The sequence below is a fragment of the Brassica oleracea genome, chromosome C2, assembly GCF_000695525.1.
Source record: "Brassica oleracea var. oleracea cultivar TO1000 chromosome C2, BOL, whole genome shotgun sequence".
Taxonomy (NCBI): Eukaryota; Viridiplantae; Streptophyta; class Magnoliopsida; order Brassicales; family Brassicaceae; genus Brassica; species Brassica oleracea.
Window position 1 is genome coordinate 18,138,803 of NC_027749.1, and position 27,638 is coordinate 18,166,440.

The 27,638-nt window shown below is 35.3% G+C and overlaps 3 protein-coding genes and 2 long non-coding RNA genes across 6 annotated transcripts; 1 reads left to right on the forward strand and 4 right to left on the reverse strand.

Annotated features, from left to right (window-relative positions):
* Nucleotides 1–613: 613 nt before the first annotated feature.
* Nucleotides 614–9,930, forward strand: LOC106327192 (protein PHYLLO, chloroplastic). The gene is given in 29 exon segments (XM_013765270.1): nt 614–862; nt 945–1,160; nt 1,284–1,498; nt 1,578–1,692; nt 1,808–1,924; nt 2,144–2,245; nt 2,498–2,554; nt 2,681–2,749; nt 3,157–3,261; nt 3,334–3,528; nt 3,620–3,718; nt 3,829–4,392; nt 4,689–4,913; nt 4,983–5,285; nt 5,503–5,570; nt 5,668–5,826; nt 6,068–6,193; nt 6,279–6,410; nt 6,492–6,603; nt 6,742–6,897; nt 7,044–7,283; nt 7,444–7,611; nt 7,712–7,855; nt 8,115–8,576; nt 8,660–8,956; nt 9,044–9,201; nt 9,283–9,390; nt 9,464–9,715; nt 9,717–9,930. Coding segments are annotated over 29 exon segments (5,160 nt in total). The 5' UTR covers nt 614–706; the 3' UTR covers nt 9,757–9,930.
* A 242-nt stretch (nt 9,931–10,172) lies between these two features.
* On the reverse strand, nt 10,173–10,590 carry LOC106326647 (putative defensin-like protein 263). Its single transcript, XM_013764566.1, has 2 exons — nt 10,508–10,590; nt 10,173–10,420 (listed from the first exon to the last, which is right to left on the reverse strand). Exons 1-2 carry the CDS (start codon nt 10,563–10,565, stop codon nt 10,206–10,208), a joined length of 273 nt encoding a protein of 90 aa, XP_013620020.1. The 5' UTR covers nt 10,566–10,590; the 3' UTR covers nt 10,173–10,205.
* Nucleotides 10,591–11,956: 1,366 nt separating this feature from the next.
* On the reverse strand, nt 11,957–15,547 carry LOC106322186 (WPP domain-interacting tail-anchored protein 2). Of its 2 annotated transcripts, none has more exons than XM_013760326.1 (5): nt 15,269–15,547; nt 14,254–14,750; nt 12,537–13,669; nt 12,325–12,450; nt 11,957–12,232 (listed from the first exon to the last, which is right to left on the reverse strand). In XM_013760326.1, the coding sequence occupies exons 2-5, from the start codon at nt 14,741–14,743 to the stop codon at nt 12,056–12,058; spliced, it is 1,926 nt and encodes a 641-aa protein (XP_013615780.1). In that variant the 5' UTR covers nt 14,744–14,750; nt 15,269–15,547; the 3' UTR covers nt 11,957–12,055. The 2 variants fall into 2 exon arrangements, with proteins under 2 accessions (XP_013615780.1, XP_013615785.1); XM_013760331.1 differs by having other exon boundaries at nt 12,069–12,232; nt 12,321–12,450.
* A 6,175-nt stretch (nt 15,548–21,722) lies between these two features.
* On the reverse strand, nt 21,723–22,457 carry LOC106326178. The gene is made up of 3 exons (XR_001267164.1): nt 22,337–22,457; nt 22,177–22,254; nt 21,723–21,936 (listed from the first exon to the last, which is right to left on the reverse strand). It is a non-coding gene; the product is annotated as an uncharacterized LOC106326178 (long non-coding RNA).
* A 240-nt stretch (nt 22,458–22,697) lies between these two features.
* LOC106326745 lies at nt 22,698–23,047 on the reverse strand. Its single transcript, XR_001267313.1, has 2 exons — nt 22,819–23,047; nt 22,698–22,730 (listed from the first exon to the last, which is right to left on the reverse strand). It is a non-coding gene; the product is annotated as an uncharacterized LOC106326745 (long non-coding RNA).
* Between the last annotated feature and the right edge of the window lie 4,591 nt (nt 23,048–27,638).

Consider the following 27,638-nt stretch of genomic DNA (forward strand, 5'->3'; position numbering starts at 1 on the left):
CCGTATGTATTTGTCACTTCTTTTTATATATTTGTCTTATTGTATTTGCATTTAGTTATTAAGCAAATTAATATATTCGTAAGAAAACATATTTGAATTTATGCTAAATTCTGATTTTGTATTTAATTTATTCTAAATTTTTATTTTGTATTGTCACTTCTTATTTAGTATTTAATTTATGCTAAATTTTGACCCGTCTTTCAAACCTAGATTTTCTTTTACCAATATTTTTTATGCTTATTTATTTTATAAACGATAATTGAATATATTAATGTTTAATCATATTTCAAACTAATTTCAAAATTAATGAAAATATTTAAATTTAATTTCGAAAATGAAGATCTTGTAAAAATCTTTTAAAACAGATTTGTTAGAATTTTAAAATAAATATATTTATATTTAAAATTAAAGATGTCAAAATATATTATGATTAAAGTATTTTAAGGATTCTATGTATTATAATTTTTGTAAAATATAAAATACATTGAATAAAATTTTTAAGTGAAGGTCCAAATTAAAAAGTTGTACACGAAAGAAATGAGGAATTCTATTTTAATATAAATTCTATTTTAATATACAAGATATAAGATAGTGCTACTTTTATCAGCTGAACCAATCAAGTGTATTATCCTCCTCCTCTCTGTTTCGAACTTCAAAACCAAATAACATCCTCCTGCAACTTCACACAGCTTACAGCTAAGAAACAATGCCACCTCCATGCTATTCGCTCCTACTCTCGAATCCTCCGATTCTACCTTCGCTTATTCCTCCGGGCTACACGTACTCCTTCACACGTGGACCACAACGCTTCTCCTCCTCCTCCTTGCCCCACTCTCTTCATGGAATCGGAAGAAACATCGAGGTTCGTTTCGTTCGTTTGGTTATGATCTTTGTGTTACTCAAATTGAATTCGAATTTTTATTTTTATTTATATTTGATTCCAGGTCGCCGAAGGAGTACAATTCGATGGGACGATTGCGAGTAGTAGTAGAGAGGATGTGAATCATGAGAATGAGGAGGATTTGATGGTCCAAGTGTGTGTGACTCGTACGTTGCCTCCAGCTTTGACTCTTGAGCTTGGACTCGAGAGACTCATCGAAGCTGTTGACCAACTCAAAGCTAATCCTCCAAAGTCCTCTACTGGCGTCTTGCGGTTTCAAGTACGGTTTGCTTTTTTTGTTTTTGTGAATGTTTTTCTGTTTTTTTTCTTCTTTTTTTTGGTTCGGGCCGAAACCATAATCCTCCAGACCAGACCTGAAATTAACAGCATGTAATATTTGTAGGTGGCTGTGCCGCCGAGGGCAAAGGCTTTGTTCTGGTTCTGCTCTCAACCTGTGTCTTCCGGTGTATTCCCTGTGTTTTTCCTCTCCAAGGATGATACTCTGGAGGACCCTTGTTATAAATCTCTCTATGTAAAGGAACCTCATGGGATTTTTGGTATTGGAGACGCACTCTCTTTCCTTCATCACTCCAAGGCTGGTCAGACCACCATCAAAACGTATTCTTCCTTTTCGGTCCTTACTTTGTTCACAACACTAGAACAAGATCAATATAGGATTCTTTCTCTTTTTCTGTAGATTTCTCTCAGATGAATCAGGTATGGTGAAGGCTTATGGTTTTCCTGATATTGATTTCAACGGAAACTCTAGTGTACATAGCAAGGATGGCTCTTCTTACTTCTTCGTTCCTCAGGTTGAATTTGTCATCAAGCTCTTGACTTGCATCTTTTTTTCTTTCTTTTTCTTTTTGTATTGATGAAGTGGTTGAAGCAAGCTTTCTTATATTGTACATGGTCTGCTTTTGACAGATAGAGTTAGATGAGCACGAGGAGATCTCCATATTAGCAGTTACGCTGGCATGGAACGATTCTCTATCTTACAGATTTGAGCAAGCAATTAGTTCATATGAGAAATCAGTTTTTCAGGTATGCTGCCATTTAATTTCTTCTTAGTATCCAAACCACCACGCTGTGTATCCTTTACGACAGGACACTAAAAAAGTATGCAAAACTGTTAATCTAATGGGAAGTATATACTCGAAGTGCAGATTTTTTTTTAACTTGTGTCAGTCAAATGGAAAGTTAATATTTTTTAGCTATTGCTGTGTCTTGTTTTCATGTTAATCTTGGTTCATTTTCATGCAGGTTTCTTGTCATGTCTGCCCCAATTTAGAGGATCATTGGTTCAAACATCTAAAAAGTTCTCTTGCAAAGTTGGCTGTAAAAGAGATTCATCCACTAACTTTGGTTTTTCTCCCTAACTCTTAAGTAGCTAAACAAGATGCAAGGATATATATATGTGATATTTTGTTCATTATCAAACTGTTTCCTGCACAAATGTTACATTCCTGATTTTCAGAGAGCCACTTAAACACTATTTGACGAAGTTTCTTATAATATTGTTTTACGCGTTTGGCCCACATGGATAGTACTTTTCTGAACTGAGCATGTAAACTTAGTTTCGACCTCATGCCAGTCATTCTTATGTTTATTTTGTAGGAGCATATGGAGTTTGCAACATTTTCTAGGAGAGATCATGGTGACGCCAATGAACTGGTATCATCTTTACCCTGGTATTTTAGAATTTAATTATCGTCTCTGAAGCTTGTCCGTTGGAATTTCTTCTCTTTGGTCCATATGGAGTTATTTCTCTACTGTTTGATTTGCCAGCTCTTGTTGCAGAAAAGTATACAATCATCATGTCAGTTCCATTGCAAGCTTTCACCTGAAGTTGTTTTATCAAACAACATGGTACGTAGATATATAATTATGGCCTTTTTCTTAGATTGTTAGGATGCTTTTTGTATGACTAGTGATTTTGAAAAGACTGTTCATCATGCCTTCATGGTAATGTTACGTTCCGATTAGAAAATCACGGCATGCATGTTGTGAGAGAGTGCACTTCGGCCTGTCTCGGAAGTGGACGAATCAGCAGTGTAGTTCAAACTATAAAGTATTCTAAATATTGTAAAACGATGTTATAGAGATGCTGGGACAGTGGCTTAGAAGGACTCTAAAGTTTTGAACCTTGCGGCTGTTTAGCTATCATGAATTTTAAAGAAACACAAATAATTAGAGGGTGCACTGGAATTTCCGAAATTTTGGATGGTGTGACTTTAAGTTTTTTTTTCCTTTGTTTTGTTTTGTTTTGCAATCAGCTGCATCAGGAGGCTGAAGTGAGCAACTTGTTGAAAGATCAGGCTAATATCAATGCTGTATGGGCATCAGCTATAATTGAAGAATGCACTCGTCTTGGTTTGACGGTGAGCTGAACTTTTCAACCATCTGATAGAATCTCAAATTTGGATGTATTTTGTCATAACGTACTGCCACAGTACTTTTGTGTAGCTCCTGGATCAAGGTCCTCCCATCTTGCAATTGCTGCTGCTAACCACCCCCTTACAACGTGTCTTGCATGCTTTGACGAACGATCTCTTGCCTTTCACGCCATTGGGTATGCTAAAGGATCCCTTAAACCGGCTGTCATTATAACATCATCAGGAACTGCCGTTTCAAATCTTCTTCCAGCGGTCAGACTTTTGTACTTATTTATGCTTCACCAAATACATTTGCGGTCTCTTCTTACATGATATTTGTTTTATGATATTTTTACAAATACAGGTGGTTGAAGCCAGTGAGGATTTCTTGCCTCTGCTACTACTTACTGCAGATCGTCCCCCTGAACTTCAGGGAGTTGGCGCAAATCAAGCTATAAATCAAGTAAGGTCAAGATATGACATTTCTTCGAAACTATACACACTTGTTGTTTCGTTTCGTTTCTATATCCTACAAAAAAAAAAAAATTGATGTTTCTTTTTCCTGTGTAACAGATAAACCACTTTGGTTCGTTCGTCAGATTCTTCTTCAATCTGCCTCCTCCAACTGATCTTATACCAGTCCGGATGGTCCTTACTACCGTAGACTCTGCTCTACACTGGGCAACAGGTTCTGCTTGTGGACCAGTACATCTGAATTGTCCTTTTAGAGACCCACTTGACAGTAGTCCAACAAATTGGTCATTCAACTGCTTAAATGGATTAGACACGTGGATGTCCAATGCTAAACCATTCACAAAATATTTTCAAGTACAAAGCCTCAAGGGCAATGGTGAAACAAGTGGCCAAATTACTGAGGTTTTACAAGTAATCAAAGAGGCTAAGAAGGGCCTTCTTCTTATCGGTGCAATCCATACGGAGGATGAAATTTGGGCTTCTCTTCTCTTGGCTAAAGAACTGATGTGGCCGGTTGTTGCAGATGTCTTGTCTGGTGTACGGCTGCGCAAGCTTTCTAAACCTTTTCTTGAGAAGTGGACCCCTGTTTTTATTGATCATCTTGATCATGCCCTGCTTTCGGATTCTGTTAGGAATTTGATAGAGTTTGACGTTGTTATCCAGGTAAATAATTTTCTCATTCTTTAATTGTTACTTCATGCATCTAGACTAAGTATTGAAGATGATAGATGGAGGTACAAAGATACTGTTATTTATTCAAAATAGTAGTCGGGGTTTTGAACGCCTTGAAGGAAGTTCCAACTAATGATAAGGAAGTGTGAAGCATAACTAGATCAACGATCTGCATCTCATATTAGGGTTCTCTTTTTACACTTCAAACCGATATTTCAGTGAGTAGATAGTAATTATGTTGAGGTGTACAGTGTACTGACTCAGTTTGTAATATGAATCATGAATAGATTGGAAGTCGGATAACAAGTAAAAGAGTTTCTCAGGTGCTTGAGAAATGCTTTCCGTTTGCATACATTTTGGTTGATAAGCATCCATGCCGACATGACCCATCACACTTGGTCACTCACAGGGTCCAAAGCAATATTGTTCAGTTTGCTAATTGTGTGCTTAAATCTATATTTCCATGGAGGAGAAGCAAATTAGATGGTCATCTACAGGCATTGAATGGCGCTGTATGTCCTCCAGACAATTCTTTTAATCAAATACTGCTTTTAATAATAATTCATTATTATTTTATGCAGATTGCCCGAGAAATTTCATTTCAATTAGCAGCTGAGTGCTCCCTGACCGAACCTTATGTTGCACATATGCTTTCCAAAGCACTGACTTCTAAATCAGCTCTTTTCATCGGAAATAGTATGCCAATAAGGGATGTGGATATGTATGGATGTAGTTCGGGAAACTATTATTCTCACGTGGTAGATATGATGTTAAGTGTAGAATCACCATGTCAATGGATACAAGTAACTGGAAATAGAGGAGCTAGTGGCATTGATGGCTTGCTCAGCACGGCCACTGGCTTTGCTGTAGGATGCAAGAAGAGAGTAAGATTCTTTTTCGATTGCGTCACATTTCTTCTGCGTGCTATGATGACTATGCACAGAGCCGGGATTCTTCTGTTCAATTAGGGATCTTTTAATTGTTTATTCTTCTGTTCATTAGCTATGAAATCCCTAATGGAACCCTTAGTTTTATGTGTGAAGTGAAAGAAAAACAGAAATGGTTTTCGGTTTTCTTATCAGTCAAACAAATGTATATCAGGTTGTCTGTGTGGTGGGAGATATCTCTTTCCTTCATGATACAAATGGATTGGCGATTTTGAAGCAGAGGTATCCCATTTACTCTTATTGTATTCTTTTAATCTCACTTAAAATATGCCAGCCATGAGTTTAAGTCAATTTGAGGATCTAATATCTGACTTAATAGGATTGCGAGGAAACCAATGACAGTTCTCGTGATAAACAACCGTGGAGGTGGAATCTTCCGACTTCTTCCTATAGCAAAGAGAACAGAGCCTAGCGTGTTGAATCAATATTTCTATACATCACATGACATTTCCATTAAGAACTTGTGCTTGGCACATGGGTAAGAAACATACTGACATATTCTACTCCGTTTTTCTTTCCCGCTTTGATATAACTTCAATGTGCTCTGGTTTTCACAATGTAGGTTTTTGAAGAAAAAATAATGGATAATTTTTTTTAGATTGGTAGCTTAGATGGTCATTTGAATTTGTTCACTGTAGTCTATAGTCGAGTTGGTTCTTCATGATTTATGATATACTCTTATAATAATAAATAACTAAGCCAACTTGTTAGATATGCAGTGTGAAGTATGTACATGTTGGGAGAAAAAGTGAACTTGAGGAAACCCTATTGGAACCCAGCCTGGAAGAGATGGACTGTATTGTGGAGGTTGAAAGCTCTATTGATGCTAACGCGCTCGTTCATAGGTTGTTTGGGCTTCTTCGTTTTTAAAATTTTTATAATGTCCCCACTTTCTTGTGCTCTTTGTTGACATTGAGTACTCGTTCACAGTACTTTGGAGAGTTTTGCACGCCAAGCTGCAAATAAATCCTTGGGCATTATCTTGCCCAATTCACTTCTTCATCCAATGATCGACAACGTACATCTTTTCCAAGTCTCTGGAATACAATATTCGCGGTACAGGTAAGAATTTGTCCAAAACTATATCTGAAAATTACCCTTCTCTTTTTCTTTTTCTTATTCTAAGAAAAACTTTATTTTCAGAGTCAGACTGTGTGACAGACCTACAATATATTCTGGTGAATCCTCTCAATTCCATCGAGAAGGGTTCATACTCTCCCTGACTTTGGAGGATGGAAGCGTTGGCTGCGGAGAGGTTGCCTATTTTATTCTATTATTTTTCATCACTAACTATTACAGTTGTTCTTCTTCTCCGAGGTCCCACTGCCAGAGTAATAATATCTTGTATATGCCACTGGGAATCATGATCACGTATTGTGTTTCATGAGAGCAGGTTGCACCTTTGGACAGTAGTAGGGAGAACTTAATGGATGTGGAGGGGCAGCTTCAGTTGATTCTTCATCTTATGAAAGGTGCTAAACTCAGTCACATGCTTCCTTTGTTAAATGGCTCGTTTTCTTCCTGGATTCGGAGTGAACTTGGAATCACTGTAAGTTTCCCTAGCCTTAGTAAAAAAATTGCAAAGTAAATAAACAGATTCTGTTGAGCAAGAACCAATGCTACTTCTTCATTCTTTTCTCAATCGTGCTAGGCGCAAAAATTGAAGGCTTGTCAATTTACTTCTTTATTTTTCAGGCATCATCAATTTTCCCAAGTGTCAGATGTGGTCTAGAAATGGCTCTTCTGAATGCAATGGCAGTAAGACATGATTCTAGTTTGTTGGGGATACTTCATTGTCAGAAAGAAGAAATTGGTTCTGTTCAGCCACACTCTGTTCCAATATGTGCCCTTGTTGATTCTGAAGGTACTCCATCAGAGGTCGCATACGTTGCTAGAAAACTTGTTGAAGAAGGGTTCAGTGCTATTAAACTTAAAGTAAGCCAACTTTGTTTAAGCATATAAACAAAGTCATCAAGAGTAAAGATAGCTGGATTTGTTTTCTTAATGCTGGTTCTTAGTAGTTTTTTCTTGCATAGGTAGTTGACTTTCACACTCGTCATTACTGACTGAAGGATAAACCTGCCTAAAATGACAGGTTGCTCGTCGAGTGAACTCCGTTCAAGATGCTTTAGTTCTGCAAGAAGTAAGGAGAGTCGTTGGCGATCAAATCGAACTCCGTGCAGATGCTAACTGTCGCTGGACTTTTGAAGAGGCCATAACTTTTGGTTTATTGGTGAAAAAGTGCAATCTACAATACATTGAGGTCTGGTACAGTAGATGTTTTGCACTCTAATTTTGTTATGAAGTAACTTATTTTTTCTTTCCTAATATAAATTCAGTGAAGAAACTTTTGTATATCTCAGGAACCTGTCCAGAATAAAGATGATCTTATAAGGTTTTGTGAAGAAAGTGGATTACCAGTGGCACTTGATGAGACTCTTGATGATTTTAAGGAATGTCCTCTGCGCATGCTTTCCAAATATACCCATCCTGGAGTAGTTGCTGTTGTAAGCCACTGGTCATTCTTTTACAACCTCCTTTACATGAGCCTGAGATTTCCAAAACAGATATTCATCCTTGCATGCTAACTTCTTCTTTCATCAACTCATCGTGGCTCTCTTCTTTGATTGATTTGGAGATGAGTTTTAGTTTTTTTTGCTGTTATTAGGATCAATAACATATCATCATCTTTAAACTGTCGGCTTTACCTTTTTTCTTGAAAACCAATTAGTGTTGACTTTGTTTTGTCATGTTTGATATTCATAGGTTATCAAACCAAGTGTTGTGGGAGGGTTTGAGAATGCAGCACTGATTGCTCGCTGGGCACAGCAGCATGGAAAGATGGCTGTTATAAGTGCCGCATACGAAAGTGGCCTAGGTTTGTCAGCATATATTTTGTTTGCATCGTATTTGGAGACGCTGAACGTCAAAACATTTAGAGAGAGTAAGCAAGGGATGGCCTCTCTTGTGGCCCATGGTCTTGGAACCTACAAATGGCTTAATGAAGACGTAATGATGAAAAGTCTAGGGATATCTCGTAGTCCGTACAGTGGATTTATCGAAGGATCTGTTGCCGATGCTAGCAAAAATCTTAAGGATGTTAAGATAAACAAAGATGTTATTGTTAGAACCAGCATAGGAGTTCTCGTCCGGAGGTATGAACTGAGGGTGGACGTAGGTGGTTTCTCTCATTTTGTAAGAATCAACGAGGTTGGGCAGAATCTAGAAGTAAGTTTCTTCCAATGTTTATGATTTTGTATGTCTGAAGCTAAAAAGACATAAGCATGTTGTTCTTGGTTAAAAATTTTCAGGGAAGTGTAATGTTGTTTCTTCATGGGTTTCTTGGAACTGGTGAAGAATGGATCCCCATCATGAAGGGTATCTCAGGATCTGCAAGATGCATTTCAGTTGATATTCCTGGTCATGGAAGCTCAAGGGTACAAAGTCATGCTAGTGAGACCCAGAAGACCCCTCCTTACTCGATGGAGATGATAGCGGAAGCACTGTATAAGTTGATGGAGCAAATTACTCCTGGGAAAGTTACAATAGTTGGATATTCCATGGGAGGAAGAATAGCACTGTACACGGCTTTGAGGTTTAGCAACAAGGTGGGCTGGTTCGGTTCCCTTTAGTCTAAAAGTTCAACATTGTTATAATAATGTGTGTAATGAAATTTTGGGGTGATGTTCTAAAAGATTGAAGGAGCTGTTATTGTGTCGGGGAGCCCCGGGATCAAGGATCCAGCGTCAAGGAAAGTTCAAAGGGCAACAGATGATTCTAAAGCACGGATGATGGTTGACCATGGGCTAGAAATCTTTCTGGAGAACTGGTACAATAGAGGCTTGTGGAAAAGGTAACTTTTTTTTGCTATTTGATGTTTCGTTATTTGGACTTGAGTTCATTACTCATATGAGTTGATTTTTGCTATGAATAGTTTGAGAAGTCATCCCCATTTTAGAAAAATAGTTGCAAGCCGCTTGATACATGATGATGTCCTTAGTGTAGCAAAGCTCCTCTCAGATCTGAGCACCGGGAGACAGCCGTAAGTTCATCTTTGAAACTTTCTTTATTCAAAAGCGATGATGATCTTTGATGATGATGTTATGTATTTTTAGGTCATTGTGGGAAGAGTTGGCGGTTTGTGATACAAATGTCTCGCTTGTTTATGGAGAGAAAGATGTAAAATTCAAGAAAATTGCTACTAGGATGTACGTTGAGATGAGTAAAAGCAACAAGGGCGAAAACTATATTATTGAGACGGTTGAAATCCCAGAGACTGGTCATGCTGTTCATCTTGAGAGCCCTCTGCTCTTGATCCTCGCTCTTAGAAAGTTCTTAACAAGAGTGCGCAAAAACTCTGCAGAGACAGCTTTCTCAGAAGCTCTTGTTAGCACTTAAAGAAACATAAGCAAACTCTGCTGAAATCTGAGAAATGCATCAGATTTTGGATAATAAAGACATTATTTTGATCATGATTGGACCTGTCTCAGGCATGAACTAAATTGATTTAAATAATCATATATATTTTGTTTTGAATTTGTGTATTCCTCCGCTGTCTAATAAAGTAGAACTTATGATGGTTCTCTGGTTGTTCTCTTGCTATCTCTCATGTTCAAAGAAAGCAAATATCACATAAGCTTAGAAGACATGCTAGTATTAAACAAACTTCAGGTGAAGATGATTTAATGATCAGCAAAACATTCTACTGTAAGATCTTTGCTATATAGTTTACCTCCCCAAAGGAGGCCTCAAAACAGTATTTGAGGAACACTAAATCACTTTAACACCAATAAACGTCAATCTCTTCTTCTTAGCTGTCTTAAAATTAGATAATATATTATGGTGGTTTCCAGTCTCTTAACGCTCACAGAAACAGGTTCCAAAGCTGCAGTTTACAATCTTGAAGCCTTTAGGACAGTACTTGATGCATTCATTGTCTCTACGGCAAGACACATCAGTCTCGTAACTGTCCATTATAGGTGCTTCACAGTTCTTCTTTCCATCAGGACATTTTCCACAGAGGCAATTCACTTCTTCCTTGGCCATCTCTCTCGCATCAACCAAAGAAGAACCTTTATCACAAACACACCACAAACTTTATAACAAGATCAAATCAAGAACTCTGTAGCATAGAGAAACTTATCATAGAAGAAGCATACAAAATGCTATGACTGAGATGGTGAAGAGGAAGACAAACTTGAGAGACGTTTTCTCCATTGCTAATTGTAACCTCAAAACTTTTTTGTTTGTTTGTTTGTTTTGATTGTGTAAGTGTTAAATTGGGTTGTCTTCTTTTATAGAAAAACATTAAAAGGAAATAAATATTTTATCTGGAAGTTTTAAGACAAAGACAAAGCTAAACCCAAAATATACATAAGCCAAAAAAGAAGCATACAAAAAGTGCTATCTGGGGGAGAACAAGAAGACAAGCTTGAGAGACGTTTTCTCCATTACTAATTGTAATCTCAGAATCTTTTTCTTGTTTATTTTTATTTTACAAGTGGTGATGAAGAGAAAAATCTGGTTGCCTTCTTTAGTAGAAGGAAGATAAAAAAGGGATCAAATCTTTTGTCTGATGAAAGTCATACCAAGTTCAGTCAGATACTATTTGACTACACATTGTTTTGTTCCTACTTGAGATTTGATCATTTTAGGAAATCACTTTATAAATGTTGATTTTATTTTTGTAGAGGGAAATAAGGCTACAGTCGAGAATCTTGAGATTCATTGCATGAAGTAAATACAAGAGACAATGAGTATTCACTACACAATGTGGTTACAAACCAATCACTTTGACTATGAGGCACACTAGTACACATCATAAGATTTTTGCTCTTATAAGATACTTAATAAGAGTGCGCAAAGTTTATGCAGAGGCAGAGCTTTCTCAGAAGCTCTTGTTAGAACTTAAAACAATATTTAGAACATGAGAACTTGTTGGCCTTTAGTACTCAATTATTTCAAATTCCAGTTGTAATGAATACTATTTGCAGAGATATGGTTTCAAGAAGAACAATAAATTGACTGCAAAATTGTTTTATCTATACTTTTTTTTTTTATCTATTGTTCCTCTCTGTCTTTAAAGTAGAAATTATTGTGGTTTCCAATCTCTTAGCATTCACAGAAACAGGTTCCAAAATTACAGTTAACAATCTTGCAGCCTTTAGGACAGTACTTAATGCATTCATTGTCTCTACGGCAAGATGCATTAGTCTCGTAAGTGTCCATTATAGGTGCTACCGGCGGCAAGCAGTTCACCTCTTCCTTCGCCATCTCTCTTGAATCACCTAAATACGAACCTACACACCATAGAACATTAGTAATCGATACAAAACCAAAGCAACAATTATATAACAAAGAAGAACTGATCATAGTCATATAGAAGAAGAAGCATACAAAAGACTATGATAGTGAGGGAGAACAGGAAGAGAAGCTTGAGAGACATTTTTTCCATTGCTAATTGCAATCTCAGAATCTTTTCTCAGTAAATTGTTTATAGTGCAAGACTGCAAGTGATGAGGAAAGAAGTCATATTGTCTTCTTATATAGAAGAAAGTTAAACGGTAAAAAATATTTTTTATAAAGTTTTACCAAATTGAGTCGGATACTATTTGATTGCACAGATTGTACATTGAGCATTTACAACCAAATATACAATTGGCTAATGATATTTCCAAGAGACAAATTTTTCAAACTGATTTTTTTTTCTAGTAACAAACGCCAAAGCAAAGAATGAAAGAAAGCACAAAAGCTAAGGCCAAAACTAGTATGCGTCTCAAGTTGGGTGCTCTTCTGATCTCAGTGTTCATGCTACTCTTTTCAGAGGCATAGTGATCCTCCGGTTCAACGTCAGTTTCTGGTTCTTCCCTTGTTCTCTCATCCTCCTGTTTAAAGAGAGCAAGACACACATAAGATGATTAGTACAAGAGAGACAATGATATACTAAGAACATCGCGTTTTTATAATGAATACCTGCCTGCAGACTTTCAGCATTAAAAGGTAGCTCTTTGTCCCCAGCATAAGTTTTATTTCTTTGGAATTTACTTCCCATTGAGCATTGATTCACTCTCAGCTTTTCATTTTCCTTAGCCAAAGAATATAGCTGCAAAAAAGGATTAATGGTTGGTTGGCTTTTGTGTCACCTTTGCTTGTTACAAAGAAAAATATTAGGCAGATAGCACAACGTACCTGTTCTTGTATACGTTCCCTTTCACTGGATAACTGCATCACCATATCCATCAAAAGCTTGTTCCTCACAGTTATTTCTTGTGCATTTTTCTCTTTCTCATCGTTAGCTAGTTCCAATGATGCTTCCAAGGATTTGGCTCTTTGCCTCAAAAGAATCACTTCTTTGTTAAGTACAGAGTTAGCTGTAGAAACCACAACGCATTTCTCCTCAACTGTCTCCGTTCTACTCTCAGCTTTTGAGGCTTTAGATTTCAAATCTTCGATCAAAGTCTCCATATCCCATATCGCCGTATACAACATGTTCTGCTGTTCTTGACTTGCTTCTGATGATACCTTGGAGTTTTGTAATTGGAATTCTAATTCCCTGAGCTGCTTCTCGATTGAGCTCACCTTCTTTGTCTTTTTGTCATCAGCATCTTTGAGAAAATTTAGCTCCTCTGTTAGTTCAAGATTTGCAGCATCTACCTCTTTAATCTTGGCTTCTCCACTCTCAGCTCTGCTTTCAGCCTCGAAAAGGCTTTCTTTGATGGACTCATTCGCATCCTCCGTTTCAGCAAGATGTAACAGAACTTCTTGTTTAGAGGCATTGACACTCTTCAGCTCAGTCTCGGTCTTTTCGAGTTTTTCTTCAGCTGACTTCACTTGTTCCCTTAAAGTGAGTACTTCTGAAACCATTTCTCGATTTTCCGCAATTGTTCCCTCAAGCTTTTGCACCAAAAGATCTTTCCCTTCGAGCTGTACAGTGAGATCTTCAAGCTTAGCCTTGAGTTCTGACTCTCGTTGTGCTGAACCATTCTGACTCAACTGGATAATCTGAAGACGGCCAACAAGCTCCTTTGAGATACCCATAAGCACCTCTGAAGAGTTTTCTGCTTCTAGAAACTGTCCCCATATAAACTCTGATGCTTCTTCCATCCTAGAAGATACCTCCTCTGTGTAGTGTAGCTTGAGTTTCAGCTCTTCTTCGTTTTGCTGGAACTCTATTAGCTTCTTCTCAAGCTCTAACTCTCTTGCTAATGACTTCTCAAGCATCCTCAGAGGATTTTTATGCCGTAGATCCGATGGTCTCAGCACATACTTCTGCCTTAAATCTTGACCACTTCCTAAATACCCCACTGACTCCTCGTTTTCACCTGCCAACATGTTTGTATTCAATGCACAAAACACTTTAACACAACCATATATTTTCTCTGTTTCATAATATGTGTCGTTTAAGGTTTTTGCACATAGATTAAGAAAATTGACAATTTTTCAGTTTTACTCCTATTTAATACTCTTTTTTTTTTTGCTAAGATGCACTATTTTATTTGATTTTGTTAATTGATATATTAAAAATATAAGGGTAAATGCTGGAAAATTTATTTAATACTCCCTCCGTTCCATAATATAAGATGTTTTGGAGAAGTTTTGATGTTTCAAAATATAAGATATTTTGATATTTTTAAGGTACTTTAACTTTATTGAAAATTGGTTAACCGATAACATTTTACTACATTATGTATGATTGGTTAACTTATTTTCATTTTATATTATTAATGACATTATCTTCTAAAAAAGTAAGTTTCTTAATTCTTGTGCATTCATGTAAAACATCTTATATTATGAAACAGAGGGAGTAGTATGCATTGGAAATGTAAAATAACACTTTTAATGAAACAAAAATTTAAAACTAAAATGAAACTTACTATGAATTAGAGGGAGTATGATCAATGCTTACTTGAGCCATTTCTTATGTAATGAAGCCTTCTTCGAAGCTGAGCTAACTGCAGAGTGATCTCTGAGACTTGTCCCCTAGACTGCTTCAAGGATTCTGCAGATTCACCCAACTTGCCTTCCATGAAGATAGAGTTTGGGTGTTTGCAAATAGATAACTTATAAGAAGTGTCAACTATTTGGGCTTCCAGCTCATCCAAAACCTCGTCCACCTCCTTCACCTCAGACTCCAATATACCGCATAGCAGATCAAACGTCAAAGCTTTCTCAAAGGAAGCTGCAGAGGAATCAAGTGTCCCCACCCCTTCAAGATCATTATCCCAAGCCAAAAGGTGCATAAGAAGAACATGCAGGTTCAGCAGTTTTTCACTCGTATAAGCCGAGTCCATCTCTAGCTTTGTCAGCAATCCTTCTATCCATTGCTCCTCCTCACTTCTACTAGACGAGGAGGCTTCACCGTGATTATACACATCTTCCTGAACGATTTCCTCCATCTTTGGCCTGGAGAATCAAATTTTCAAAGCTTCACTACGAAAAAGGAAACATTCTAACCCAATATATGGAAACCAAAATGAGTTTGTGACTATGAATGAATTTGTAAAGGTAAGGGCACAGTCTTTCCAATGGAGTTATCTTCTCCTAAGCAAGTACAATAACCTCTCTCTCACTACAATGGTACTCAATATTAATGTCACAATGGACACAATAATAGTTATGTTTCCTCAGATAGAAAAATGCCTACTTTGGACAAAAACCATATGCAAAGAGAACCCAACTTGTCAGACAGTGTAATGTAGCTACAATTCTGGTAAGACTTAACATTTAAGGAGATCCATCAACAAATGTTACTAACTTACTACTACAAAGATTCAAACTTTACCATTGAAAGATCAAAATTCAACAAGCGAGAAACAAAAAAAAAAATCAAGAAACAGAAATGGTCGGTTCCATTCACTTGGAACAGACAAGACAGAAGGTTCCGACAAGTCAAATAGGATCTGGAAAGAAAGTAACCTTACCGATGAAACTCTGCACGAGCTTTATCGAATAAACAGAGAGGTTTCTCCGTCGACGGACTCGAGTTTGGGGTTGGTTTCCAAGAGTACGAGAATGATAATGCTAAAATGCGCCGGGTTGTTTACAAGTCAGCTAACGATGCAGAAAGCGCGCGCATGATAGTTTTGTAGACTTGGATCGGAGTCGTGCGCACGTTAGCCGAGGGCTTTTTGTGGTGGACGTTGTACTTGTATTATGTTTTTGGAGAGGAGAGGAGAGGAGAGGAGAGGAGAGGAGCGGAAGAAACCACTTTTGGTTACAGCCAAAAAGGACTAAGATTGACAAAAATATATTCTCTACTGATATATACTATATCGTTAGACAGTTTAATGTAAATGTTTCAAAACTTTTTAAATATTCAAAAAAATTAGTTGAGCATATATTTTGTTCTTTAATGTGTAGATAAAAATGATACATTCACATTTAAGATTATGATTTCATTCATAAATAGTGATTTTTGTGTTTATAATGCAAAATTTTAGTATAATTTATATAAGTTCTGTTAAGTACAATTTTAATACTGAGGAGTTATTGCAGTTTATGGTTGAAATGGCATGTGTGTGTTTTAATTTACTAAAACTATAATCCCCGCCACATCTAGGATGTATCGCTCTAATCCCAGTTGAGATGTGTGCGTTGGATATGCCGCTGCAGCTAGAGGTGCATAAGTAGGTATGCCTGATGATGATGGACATAAGCAGTGTTCCACTGATGTGATCGTGAAGGAGCGGCTTGGAAAGTTTGAGGCGGTGCAGGTGTTAATGCTTGTGATGGGCCGGGGGTACCACTGATGTTATTGTGCAGGAGCTTGTGACCAAGTATGAAGTTGTGCGTCATTGTTAGTTTTCGTCCATTTCATCCTATCTGAAGCGAGAGTCTCATCTGCCCCACGCTTTTTCGGCTCCTCTGAACTGATCCGGCAAGGCAAAAAGAGTTTATAATGCAGATCTTCAGCTTTTTCAATGGAAGCATTATCTCCAAAACGGCCCAGGTACGCTATGTATTTTATCGATATATTTTCTCTCTCAGCTTAACTTGCAGAGTTCTGTATATCTGCAGCATTTAAATTTATAAAATTTTCAATAAGTGCTTAAATTTATCAAGGTTTCTTGGAAGTGGCAGAATAAAATCCAAAAACAACACTTCCTGGATCAATTGTTTTGACTTCATCAGTTAACACGGGCCCGATTAATCATTGGTCTTGTCACTACTGGGAAATTAGTTGGGCATCGGCCCAGATATTTAAAAAAAAACATAATTTTTTGTTGATGTGATATCATTTATAGTATGATTTTTTATGATTATATAGTATATTTAAAAATAGTAAATGTATAGTAAAATTATGTTGATGTGAAATTAGTTGGGCATCGGCCCAGATATTTAAAAAAAAACATAATTTTTTGTTGATGTGATATCATTTATAGTATGATTTTTTTGTTAATTACTCCATTTTCCACCAATCAAAAATAGTAAATGTATAGTAAAATTATCCTTTACCTTAAACAAAAGAAAAAAATGTATTCTCAGTTTCACTTTATTATTTCCTTCATTTCCTATTTTTATTTTCCACATTTTTACTCTAATAAATACTAATCAGAGCCATATATAGTATCAGGTTTAGTAAAGTTTAGACTATGTGTTTCTAATTAAAATGAAAAATATGTCAAATGTACGAGATTTTGATCAAATTGGATTAAGATCGTATAATTGATATCGAACATCGACTGATAGAAGAGATCCACTATAATTCAGATTCCACCAACCATCAACTGATAGAAGGTCATTTCCCGCATGTGGCAATACTTGAACAAAAGAGAAGGAATAGAGAACATTCCATAAGAAATGTCTCGTACACCGTGAAATATCCTGAAGACGTCAGTCATGGCCTGTTAGACACAGCCGGAAGAAGTAACATTGTCTCTAAAGGGATCTCAAGTTACTCTCTCAACTCCTGGAATGATTTCACTGTATTAGCTGTTTTTGGAGCCGAAAACACCAGAAGAGAAGTGACCAAACGGCTTTGATTCCCGGAACTTCTTACGGGAATCGAAAAACCACTGACACACCTGATAGGCGCCGGAGCAGGGGGTGGAACCTTGGCTCTGGAACTCCTAGAGGTTTGGGGACCACCAGAAAAAGGAAGAAATACAATGGAGAGACAAACTAACGGACCATAAGACGAAGTCAAGGTCATCCTTGAGTTTCTTCTGATAAGAAGTGCCATCGATAAAAGAAGAAGAAAAATGAATGAGTAAGAAAAATACTGAAGAAGAAGATGAATTTATGAGGTAAAGAAGATGGGAATCGTAAATATTGAAAAAAACACTACAAGAAAACGCATAAATAACGACCACGGTTTTCGTAGTTAATTCGTCCTAAAATAGGGTTTACGACGAAGTAACTACGAAACCCGTTTCCTCGTTAATCGTTCGTTGTAACGTATATTTCCTTGTTAATTCGTCGTAAACTTACGAGAAAATAATTCTTCGTAAAGTGGTATCAGTAGATTCGTCGTAAAAGACACGTAAACACTATTTTCGTAAAATACACATAAACAGTTTCCTCGTAAACTACACATAATATATTTCCTCGTAAAGTACACGTAAATTATTTCCTCGTAAAGTGCACGTAAACATTTTCTCTTAAAGTGGACGCTAAATTTCGTCGTTATTTACACGTAACGTTTACGAGGAATCTCTGTGCCTTTCGTAGTAAATTGAAATTCCTCGGTAATATTTATTCAGTTTCCTCGTTAAGTTGACATAATTTAGCTACGAATTTGCTTCAATTTTTTATTTTTTACAAAAAGAAATATAATGAAATAAAAATATTTTTTAATTATTTCAAAAATATTAAAAACGTAAATAATAAATCCATACGAAAATATTTTATAAATATTTAAGTTTCGAATTTAATGTAATACAATAAAAAGATGAAAAAAAGCCTAAGGGTTGTTGTTGTTGTTATGCATTTCCTCTAAGAGGTCTTGACTCCTCCTATGTACTTCTTCCTCATCTTCTTGTGTGCGGGATGGCTCTGGAACAGGATTATTAATTAACATTTAAAAACCATCTTCCTATATTATCAACAAATTTCATAAACCTATCTACAAATTATTCCCTACACTAACCACCTAATCAATACTAATTTCCCTAAACTAACCACCTAGGCTAAATTAGAGAGGAAGTAGAGAGGAATACCTTACTAGGAGAAGGAGAGGAAATGACTACGAAATGAGAAAGTGATTCGGTTCGGGTATATATACAGACTTACATTTCGTCGTAAAATCCTCGTAACTTTATGACAAATTAGAATGACCCGCGTTTTATTTTACGACGAATTAGCAAGGCTCGTGTTTTTGTTTACGATGATTTTACGACGAAAAGTTTTTCTTTTTTAATTTTCGTCGTAAAGCCCACGTAAATTTACGAGGAATTAGCAAGGCCCGTGTTTTTTTACGACGAATTAGCAAGGCCCGTGTTTTAATTTACGATGATTTTACGACGAAAAGTGTTTCAATTTACAAAAAAAAACCTGAAGGAAGGCACCGGCACCAGAACAGTCTTATCAATCCAAATAGCATTTGAAACTGATCAGAACTGTCCTAGTGACAATGCACGCCCTTCAGGTTTTTTCAAACTATTGTTTAGTTTTTTTGTGTGCAAATTTAGAATGAGAGGGATGTGCTTATTGATAGAAGTAGTTGTACTCGTAAAGTCCTCGTAAATTAACGAAGAAATAACAAGGCTGTGTTTTTGTTGCGAGGAAATAACAAGTCTCGTGTTTTCAATTTCGTCGTAAAATCGTCGAAATATTACGAGGAATTAGCAAGGCCAGTGTTTTTTACGACAAATTAGCAAGGCCCGTGTTTTAATTTACGACGAAAAGTGTTTCAATTTACAAAAAAAAAACTGGAGGAAGACACGAGCACTATAACAGTACTTATCAATTCCAAATAGCATTTGAAACTGATCAGAAATGTTCTAGTGACCGTGCACTGCCTTCAGGCTTTTTAAAACTATGGATTAGTTTTTTTTGGGTCGAAGTTTAGAATGGGAGGGGTGTGCTTATTTATAGAAGTAGTTGTAGTCGTAAAATCCACGTTATTTATCGAAGAGATAACAAGGCACGTGTTTTCATTTTCGTCGTAAAATAACGAGGAAATAACAAGGCCCGTGTTTTTATTTACGAGGAAATAACAAGACCCGTGTTTTTTTACGAGGATTTTACGAGGAAGGTATGCAAATCCCTATCACCCGAAACCACAAACCCCAAATTCCTTAACTTCATCTAACACTCAATCTCTTCTTTCTAAACCCCAAACCACCAATTGGGTTACACAAAATCAAATTATATAATTTAATTTTCATGATTAAACAAACTAAACACATGCATTAACTCTAAAAATAAATCATATTTAAGAAAATTACATCATCATTCGGATACATCATTGACATTCTCGTCATCACTAGAAACATCATCATTTTCATTAAACTCGTCTTCAACAGCTTCGTCTGTCGTATCGTTGGGAAGATCTTCGTACTCACGATTATGTGGATCAATAAGAAGGATGTCATGAGTTTGTTGTTCAGGTTCCTCGACTTCATTGATGTGTTCTTCTTGCAATGGTTGTTCTTCTCCACCGATTATTCATCCACGAGGTGTAACTTTGACAACGGCAAACCAATTGATTCCTGATTCTCTCATCCGAGGGTATGGAAGGAAGCTGACTTGGTATGCTTGCGAAGCTAATATGAAAGGCTCGAATTTGTTGTACATTCGTCCACCATTGACATTAACTACACCGAATTTGTTAAATCGAACACCTCGGTTGACGACGGGGTCGAACCAGTCACATTTGAAGAGGACACATTTCAGCTTCAATAAACCAGGGAATTCCACTTCAATAATCTCCTGCAAGATCCCGTAGAAATATGTTTCGCCTTTCACACATATTCCATAATTACTTGTCGCCCGATGTCTACCATACTCATATGTATGAAAAGTAAAGCCTCGTGGGAAATACATCGGTGATGTGGCGACCTTTGCAGCTAGACCTTGAATTAATTCATGAACCATGTGGGGTAATCTGGATCGTTATAATCAACCTGCAAAAATAAAGAGAACGTTAAAATTAATTATTCATAAATTTCGACGCGAAGTAGACGTAAAATATTTCGTCATAAATTTCTCGTTATATTTACGTCTACTTTACGATGAAATCTTGTTTCCTCGTAAAAACCACGTTAAATTGCGTCGTTTTTACGACGAAACTTTAGTGTCGTTAATTTACAACGAAATTACGTTGATTTGTTTTTTTCTCGTAAGGTTCTCGTAAATAAGACGTACATTTACGAGGACTTATTTTTTTCATTACATTTCGTCGCTAATTTTGTGTTTTCTTGTAGTGAAATGTATAAGAACAAAACTTATGATAGTTAAACATAGGAACTCTTTTTCTAAAACGACACAATGGTGGCCAAAAAGTAAAATAAAACAAAGAAATAAATGATTACCTATCCCAAAAATATTCATTTTCCAATGAAGGAAAATCGAATCTCTTGATTTACGAATCTCTTGATTTACATCGACCAAAACTGGAATCAAATCAACAATTAATTTAAGAAACAACAATACTCCATCCGTTTCTAATTGTAAGTAGTTTTACTTAAAAGCACGAATATTTAGAAAATTGTTATTTAAAAGAATATATCATTTAACGAATTAATTCAACCAATTATTAAAAACCTAACATTATTTCATTGGTCACACAATATCCAATAAATGAAAAAGATGTATTGAAATATGTAAACTACTTATACTGTGAAACAAACTTTTTTTTGGTAAAACTACTTACATTTGAAAACTTGAAAACGAGGGAGTATTGAACTAGGTTCTAAAATTCACAAACCATTGGTCACAAATCTACCATCTAGGTCAGAATCAGCATCCGACATGGCCACCGACCTAGGACACGCTAGACTCCGGAGGGCTATTGTTGGAGGTGGGTTTCACCCCAGTACAAATCCGGTCCAAGAATCTGACCCAATAGTCCTAAATAGGGATGTTGTAATGGGCAAAATTACCTAGCCCGGCCCGAACCCGAAATAAACCCGCCCAAAAAGTACCCTAAACTAAAAAACCCGAAAAAAACCCGGTATCATTAGGGTAACCCGCGAAAAACCCGAAAACTTTAGGGTTACCCGTGGGTAACCCGTGAAAAACCCTATCTATATTTTATTTAAAGTTTTGTGGGCTTTTAGTTAAAGCTTTATAGTTTTAAACTAAATTTAAATGTATTGAATATTTAATTTTTAATCATGTTTTGTATACAATTTGATTAAAGAAACATACTCAGAATGGAACCATACATATCATTAAAACAGAGTATTAAGACATATTATCAACTTAAAGAAACAGATTCAGAAACATAGTATCATCTTAAAGAAACAGACTCAGAAACATAGTATCAAACAGACTCAGAAACATAGTATCAGCTCAAAGAAACAGACTCAAAATCACCCAAGACATTTCATATAGATCATCACATAAGATCAAGGTAGCCTTCTGAAATAGATCTCCACTGTTTGAAGAACCTGGTGGATGACTTCTTATGGATGCTAGTTGCTACCTACATGTACACGTACACAACAAGAAACTTGTAATCAGCAACAAGTCACAAATTAGACCAAAGTACTTTAGTAGTTGCTAATGTGAACTATAAGCAAAATGTGATACCATATTCAAGCATCAACCAAGAAACCTTTAGAGTATCAGACCAAGTTAGCTAGTTGTTATTGTACAAGCCTATGAGAGCTGTTCAGTCAAGTTTCAGAGTATCTAAACTATGGTCAAGTTTCAGAGTTTTGACCTCATATTGCAGAACTACTTGCTGTGGTTGTTGGATCCTTGTCTAAGTTGTCTTCATCAAAATAATCTTCAACATCACCTGAAATTATAAAATAAAATCTGTAGTTACATAAAAGTTCATATATGAAATCAGAAACCAAATATCAAAACTAATAATCTACCTTCAAATTCAGCAAAACCTCTTAACCAGTTTCGAGTGCAAAGCAGTGCTTGAACATTTTTTGGAAGAAGACGGTTTCTGTAAGGACTAATCACCCGTCCTCCAACGCTAAATGCTGATTCTCTATAAATGGTTGATTAAACTTTTATTTTCTTTTTCTCTAACAAAACAAAGTACTTGATCGAACAAAGTGATTTTTTACAATCATTGTTGTCCGGGACAACTTGACCAACCAACCAATGATCTATAGCACAAAGACAAAACCCACTCAAGTTCTTCCAGAGAGTTTTAAGAACAAACAAAAGCATAGTTCTTACATTTTATAGAGAGAACGAAGAGGAAGGTAATCACGTACGGACTTCTTCTGGTAACACTTTGACTCCTTTCGTTGGGGCCTAAACCAATTAGGATAGAATCGATGGTTAGTCAACCAGATTCTAAAGCATGAGAATCAAAACACAAAAACACATTTCGAAATCTTACCAATGAACCCAATCTAGAATGAATCGTCGCAAGAAAGCATGTCTAATTTCTAGATCTGTGTTTTGTGGCTGTGGTTACGGGAGAAACAAAAATTTGGGGTAAAATATAATGTAAAACGACGTCGTTTCGGTTAATTTTTTTTTAAAAAAAAAAACCATCGGGTACCCGAAGCCCGATAGTGTAAACCCGATAGGGTAATAAACAAAACAAGACCCGCCCAACAAAAACCCGCGAGTTTTAAAATCTAAAAGTACGGGTTTCGGGTTTCAAATTTCAACCGGGCTTCGGGTACCCTATGGGTAAAAACCCATTATTAACATCCCTAGTCCTAAAGTTCGATAAGAAGAAAAGAAGCCCAAAAAGAATGAAGGTCCACCCTGAGCTCGAGCAAAGTCAATGCCGACATGACCAAATAAATACAAAACGTAAAAAAGATCAAAATATTAAATACAAAATTGATGACATGAGATACACGGCAGAGATCACAGCGCCGTTATGATCCACATTCAAACAGCTATAAAAGGACGGCAAAGCGGAAGGAGAGGGGATCAAAGGCTGATACATAAAACCTGTACCCAAATTATTCTTTGTTTTACTTCATCACAATTGCATTTTTTTTTTGGAACTCTTTTTTTTTTTTTTTTTTGGAACTCTCATCACAATTGCATGATCTTGAAATATCAGTGATAAACATTTTCTCACACCAAAATCATAACGATCTTTATACTTCTTACTTTCTCAATACGTTAGTTTAAACCATCCTAATTTTTGAATAAACCTCAGTGTCCATCATATATCTAGATTTGTAGGCTTTGAATATGTACACATACTAAATGCATAACAAATCCAGCCTTTTTATGATGTATATTGGACTGTATTTATTTGCCATTCAAAATTCTAAATGCAGAACAAAGAAAAATCATAAAGTAATATGTATGCAAAATAAATATAGTCATGGATTTAATGATTTGCAAGAGAAAAAAGAAAGACACCAAATATATCCCGACGGCCAATGAGAGTAATTTGTTTTTCTTCTATTTATTTATTATATATAAATATGTTCATCTAACTTATTGCTTTTACTTTTAAACCAAATACAAAATCTCAAAAGTGTATTTAATATATTTTTTAGTTTTTTCATTTTATTAATAATTTATTTTAATCAAATTTTATAAAAGAAATATTCTCTTATACATTATCTACTATAAATATGTTAATAGAAATTTAATATATTTAGATTACATATTCATAATTTTATATAAATTTTTACATTAAATAAGCATGTGTGTTATTTTTGTATCATCTAAAAATATATAACAACACTAAAGAATCATATAATATTTTGATAAATAAATACATAAATTATAGTTTCTTTTGTTTTTATTATTGATAATGATTAGGATAAATAAAATGACGTTAATTTATGATTGATTAGAATGATATGAAAAGAAAAATTAGCCAAAGATATTGATTTTATGACTAAAATAGATAAATTGTTGTAATACATAAAAAAATATTTTATATAAATTTTATTTTATTTTCAGCATTCAGTCCAATGTGCTGATTTAGTAAATTAGTTTGATCAATTAGATGTGTATTTTTTTTTTTACAAAATTATGATTTGAAGAATCGAACCAAATCCGATAACCGAACTGAAAGTCATTAAATACTCAAATAGATTTAGAATTTTAGTATCTGAAAAATCTAAAACCGAAGCTAAAAAATATCCGAACAGACACCCGAATGTTCATCTTTATACATAATTACTGGTTTCTATTTGTTATGTGTAATTTCAATAATTTGTATTATTCTACTTGATCTGTATTATAAATTTGATATGTATTTTTATTCTGCATCATTGTTCAAACATTTTATGGCCTTCTCATATTTATTTAAACGCTTTTTCGCAAAAATTTAAAAAGTGGTCAAATACGAAGACTTCTCGGGAGGTCAACCATCTTAGCACTATTCTTGCCCACTTATTTAAACGCTTTCTTTTACTCTTTTCATGTATTGAACAATATTGGTCAAGCCGGTACTTTTATGGCCACAAAGCCATAGTAAAGCGATCATGTGTTTTGTTGGACCCAATTTCGGTCAATGTGTAAATGGGCCACAATCAACTGAATGGGCCGCGAAGAGTTAAAACCCACAGCGAGCAGTCGAGCTCTAAACGGAGACTTCGAAGATCCAGAGATCGCGGAACTATTGCTGAGATCGCAGAGCAGTTGCGAACATCACGAGAGCAGCATGTTATAAGAAGAAGTCGACGCATAAGGAAGAGACACGTTGAAAACCCTAGAGAGAGCTACACCCACACTTCGACTTTGTTTTCATCCATCTTTAGATCTTTTCTCTTAAAGCGATCTCGTTGTAACATCCGGTCTTGTTTTACTCATTGTATTCGATCTTATTCATCAATAAAATCCATTTTTGCCTACCGGAAACTGATTATATCATTGTGTTCTAAAGATATTGCTGCCTACATCATTTATTTTTTCCTTATTAAACTTCTGATCACTATCAAATTCTTAGTGTAGATTTTAGGATCTAAATGTTTCTTGAAAGATGAAGGAGAAAAAAAAACGTAAAATGATTGCGGTCTTGAGATGGTCAAGATTATCTTAAGCCTTTGCCTTTAGGCAAGGAGAAACATGTCAATTAGTGTACTATCCATAAAAGTAATGCTTTCATGTTCTTGTCACATTTGTCTCTTACTATGCCGTATTCACTCGAAATGAAAAATTATCCAAATAACAGTTTGACAATGACTATTGATAATCCTATGTCAAAGTAGTATAAAAAATGTCAATCTGATCTTCGGTGATCATGAAACAAAAAAATGCAAGTGAATGCTTAATTTAAGTGTAATCAAGGTAGTTAAATGATTTCAATTTAAGAATCAAACAAACAAGAACAATATCTAAAGCTTTCAAATCATGATAAGGTAAAATCTATGGGCTTAAACAATTGATCCATGGCAATTAGTTTCTAAGTCAAAATGTTAACTTTAAGCATTCATAAGTTCCTACAGGTCTAGAACACTAATAAAGATCAGTCATTTTCCAAGGTAGAGATCTATATGTAATCATGAACTAAACATCAATTTCCGTTGGTTTAAATCATTCAAACATGCATTACATTCAAGTCTACTAACCATTTAGCAATTCTAACATCAAATATCTTTAGTTATTCAAGTTATAACAATATCAAAATGAGAGTGATCAAGTCCAATCAAGAATTAAAGACACTTAATATGCAAGAAACACGTAGATCTAACAATAAACACTTTTACTCTTCACTAATCACCCTAGATCTACCTAACCCATGGATTCAAAAGTAGTCTACTCACTAATTTCCATATTTAACCTTAAACCCATGATAGATTCAAGACTAATTATGTCAAGAAATGAGATAAATTCAGATTAACTCAAGAAAGAAAGATTAGATTGATAAAGGCTCAAGCTTTCACCAAAGTAGTAGAATATTTTTGGGAGAAAACATAATAAGTCCACATTTTAGGTTTAAGATGTACTTATAGGACTTCTAAAAACCTAGTGAGCTCAGTCAACAAGTTTGAAAAAGCCCAACAAAACATAAAAATTCGACCAAGTGGAAAATGCCTCATGGGTTAGTTAAATCACTACGGTCGGCCGCTCTGCTTCACAGCGGGTTCTCCTCCCCGCTCTGGATGGTCGCTCCAGCATTTGCTCGATACTCCAAATATTGCGCGCGGCTGATGCACCTCGCTCCACCTCGTCTCTCTGGCGCTTAAAAGTTGTCGAGGATGGTGACTTGTCCAGAGCGGGTGCTCGGCCCATAACAGCACCTCGCTTCACTTTCATCTCGTCTGCTGCCTTAAGTCGATGAGGATCCACTTTGATGCTCAACTTGCCCAATGATCATTTTCTACTCATTTTTGAACCCAAATGTTTCCACATATTTCCAAGAATTCCAAAAAAATATTCCAGCACCTAACAAGGACTTCAAATGAAACTTAAGAATGCCTAATTTCTAATCTAAATGATCAAAAGGTATAAGAATGAATGATCAATGCAAATATGCAAGATATCACAGTTTTTAACATAATCCAAATAACATAGCTAGAACATTATTTTGCATCTACAAGTTCTTATTTTAAACTATTTCGAATTACAGAAGAATTCGTTTCAGTTTTTCGATCACCATACCATACCAGAATCAAACCGTAAACATGATTTAAATCTACTTAATAGTGTTTTAGAATTAAATTACTTCTATAATTATTTAAAACCTTTCTAATAAATTTGGTATAAAATTTAATAGTGATTGAATTTGAACTTCGCTGGATAAAAATACATATTACTGGATTTATAATTAACAACTGGTTTTAGAGAAATTAAATTTAGTATGTTTTTCATTAAATATTTAGTATATTTTCAACTTAATTGGTAACATTTCATTCGTATATAAATGATTAATGTTTTAGATATTGTTTTTGTACTTAAAAATTGATATTTAAAAATATTTGTAATTCATTTATTTAAAAAATTAAGATATAAAATATAATGGTGTAGCTGTACGGCTATCCAAAAGTAATAAATAGAAATTTTATTTAACATTTTAACATGTGTAAAAAGTGTAAAACATCAATATATACGGAAAATAGGTTTAAAAGTTCAAAATAATACTCCATCCGTTTCAAAATGATACATATATTAACTATTTCACACAGATTAATAAAACATATTAAATTTTAATATTTAATACATTGTTTTCTGTGATTATCTATTTTTTATAATTTTAAACTAATAAAAATTCAGAAAATGCAATTAATTTTT

Excerpts from the sequence above, each read along its gene's own strand:
- LOC106322186 (XM_013760326.1), bottom strand. The coding sequence starts at position 14,743 with ATGGAGGAAATCGTTCAGGAAGATGTGTATAATCACGGTGAAGCCTCC. Across the intron at positions 13,670-14,253 it reads TTACATAAGAAATGGCTCAA|GTGAAAACGAGGAGTCAGTG; the intron begins GTAAGCATTGAT and ends ACATGTTGGCAG. Across the intron at positions 12,451-12,536 it reads GGGAACGTATACAAGAACAG|CTATATTCTTTGGCTAAGGA; the intron begins GTACGTTGTGCT and ends CCTTTTTTGCAG.
- LOC106326647 (XM_013764566.1), bottom strand. The coding sequence starts at position 10,565 with ATGGAGAAAACGTCTCTCAAGTTTGTCTTCCTCTTCACCATCTCAGTC. Across the intron at positions 10,421-10,507 it reads CATCTCAGTCATAGCATTTT|GTTCTTCTTTGGTTGATGCG; the intron begins GTATGCTTCTTC and ends TTTGTGATAAAG.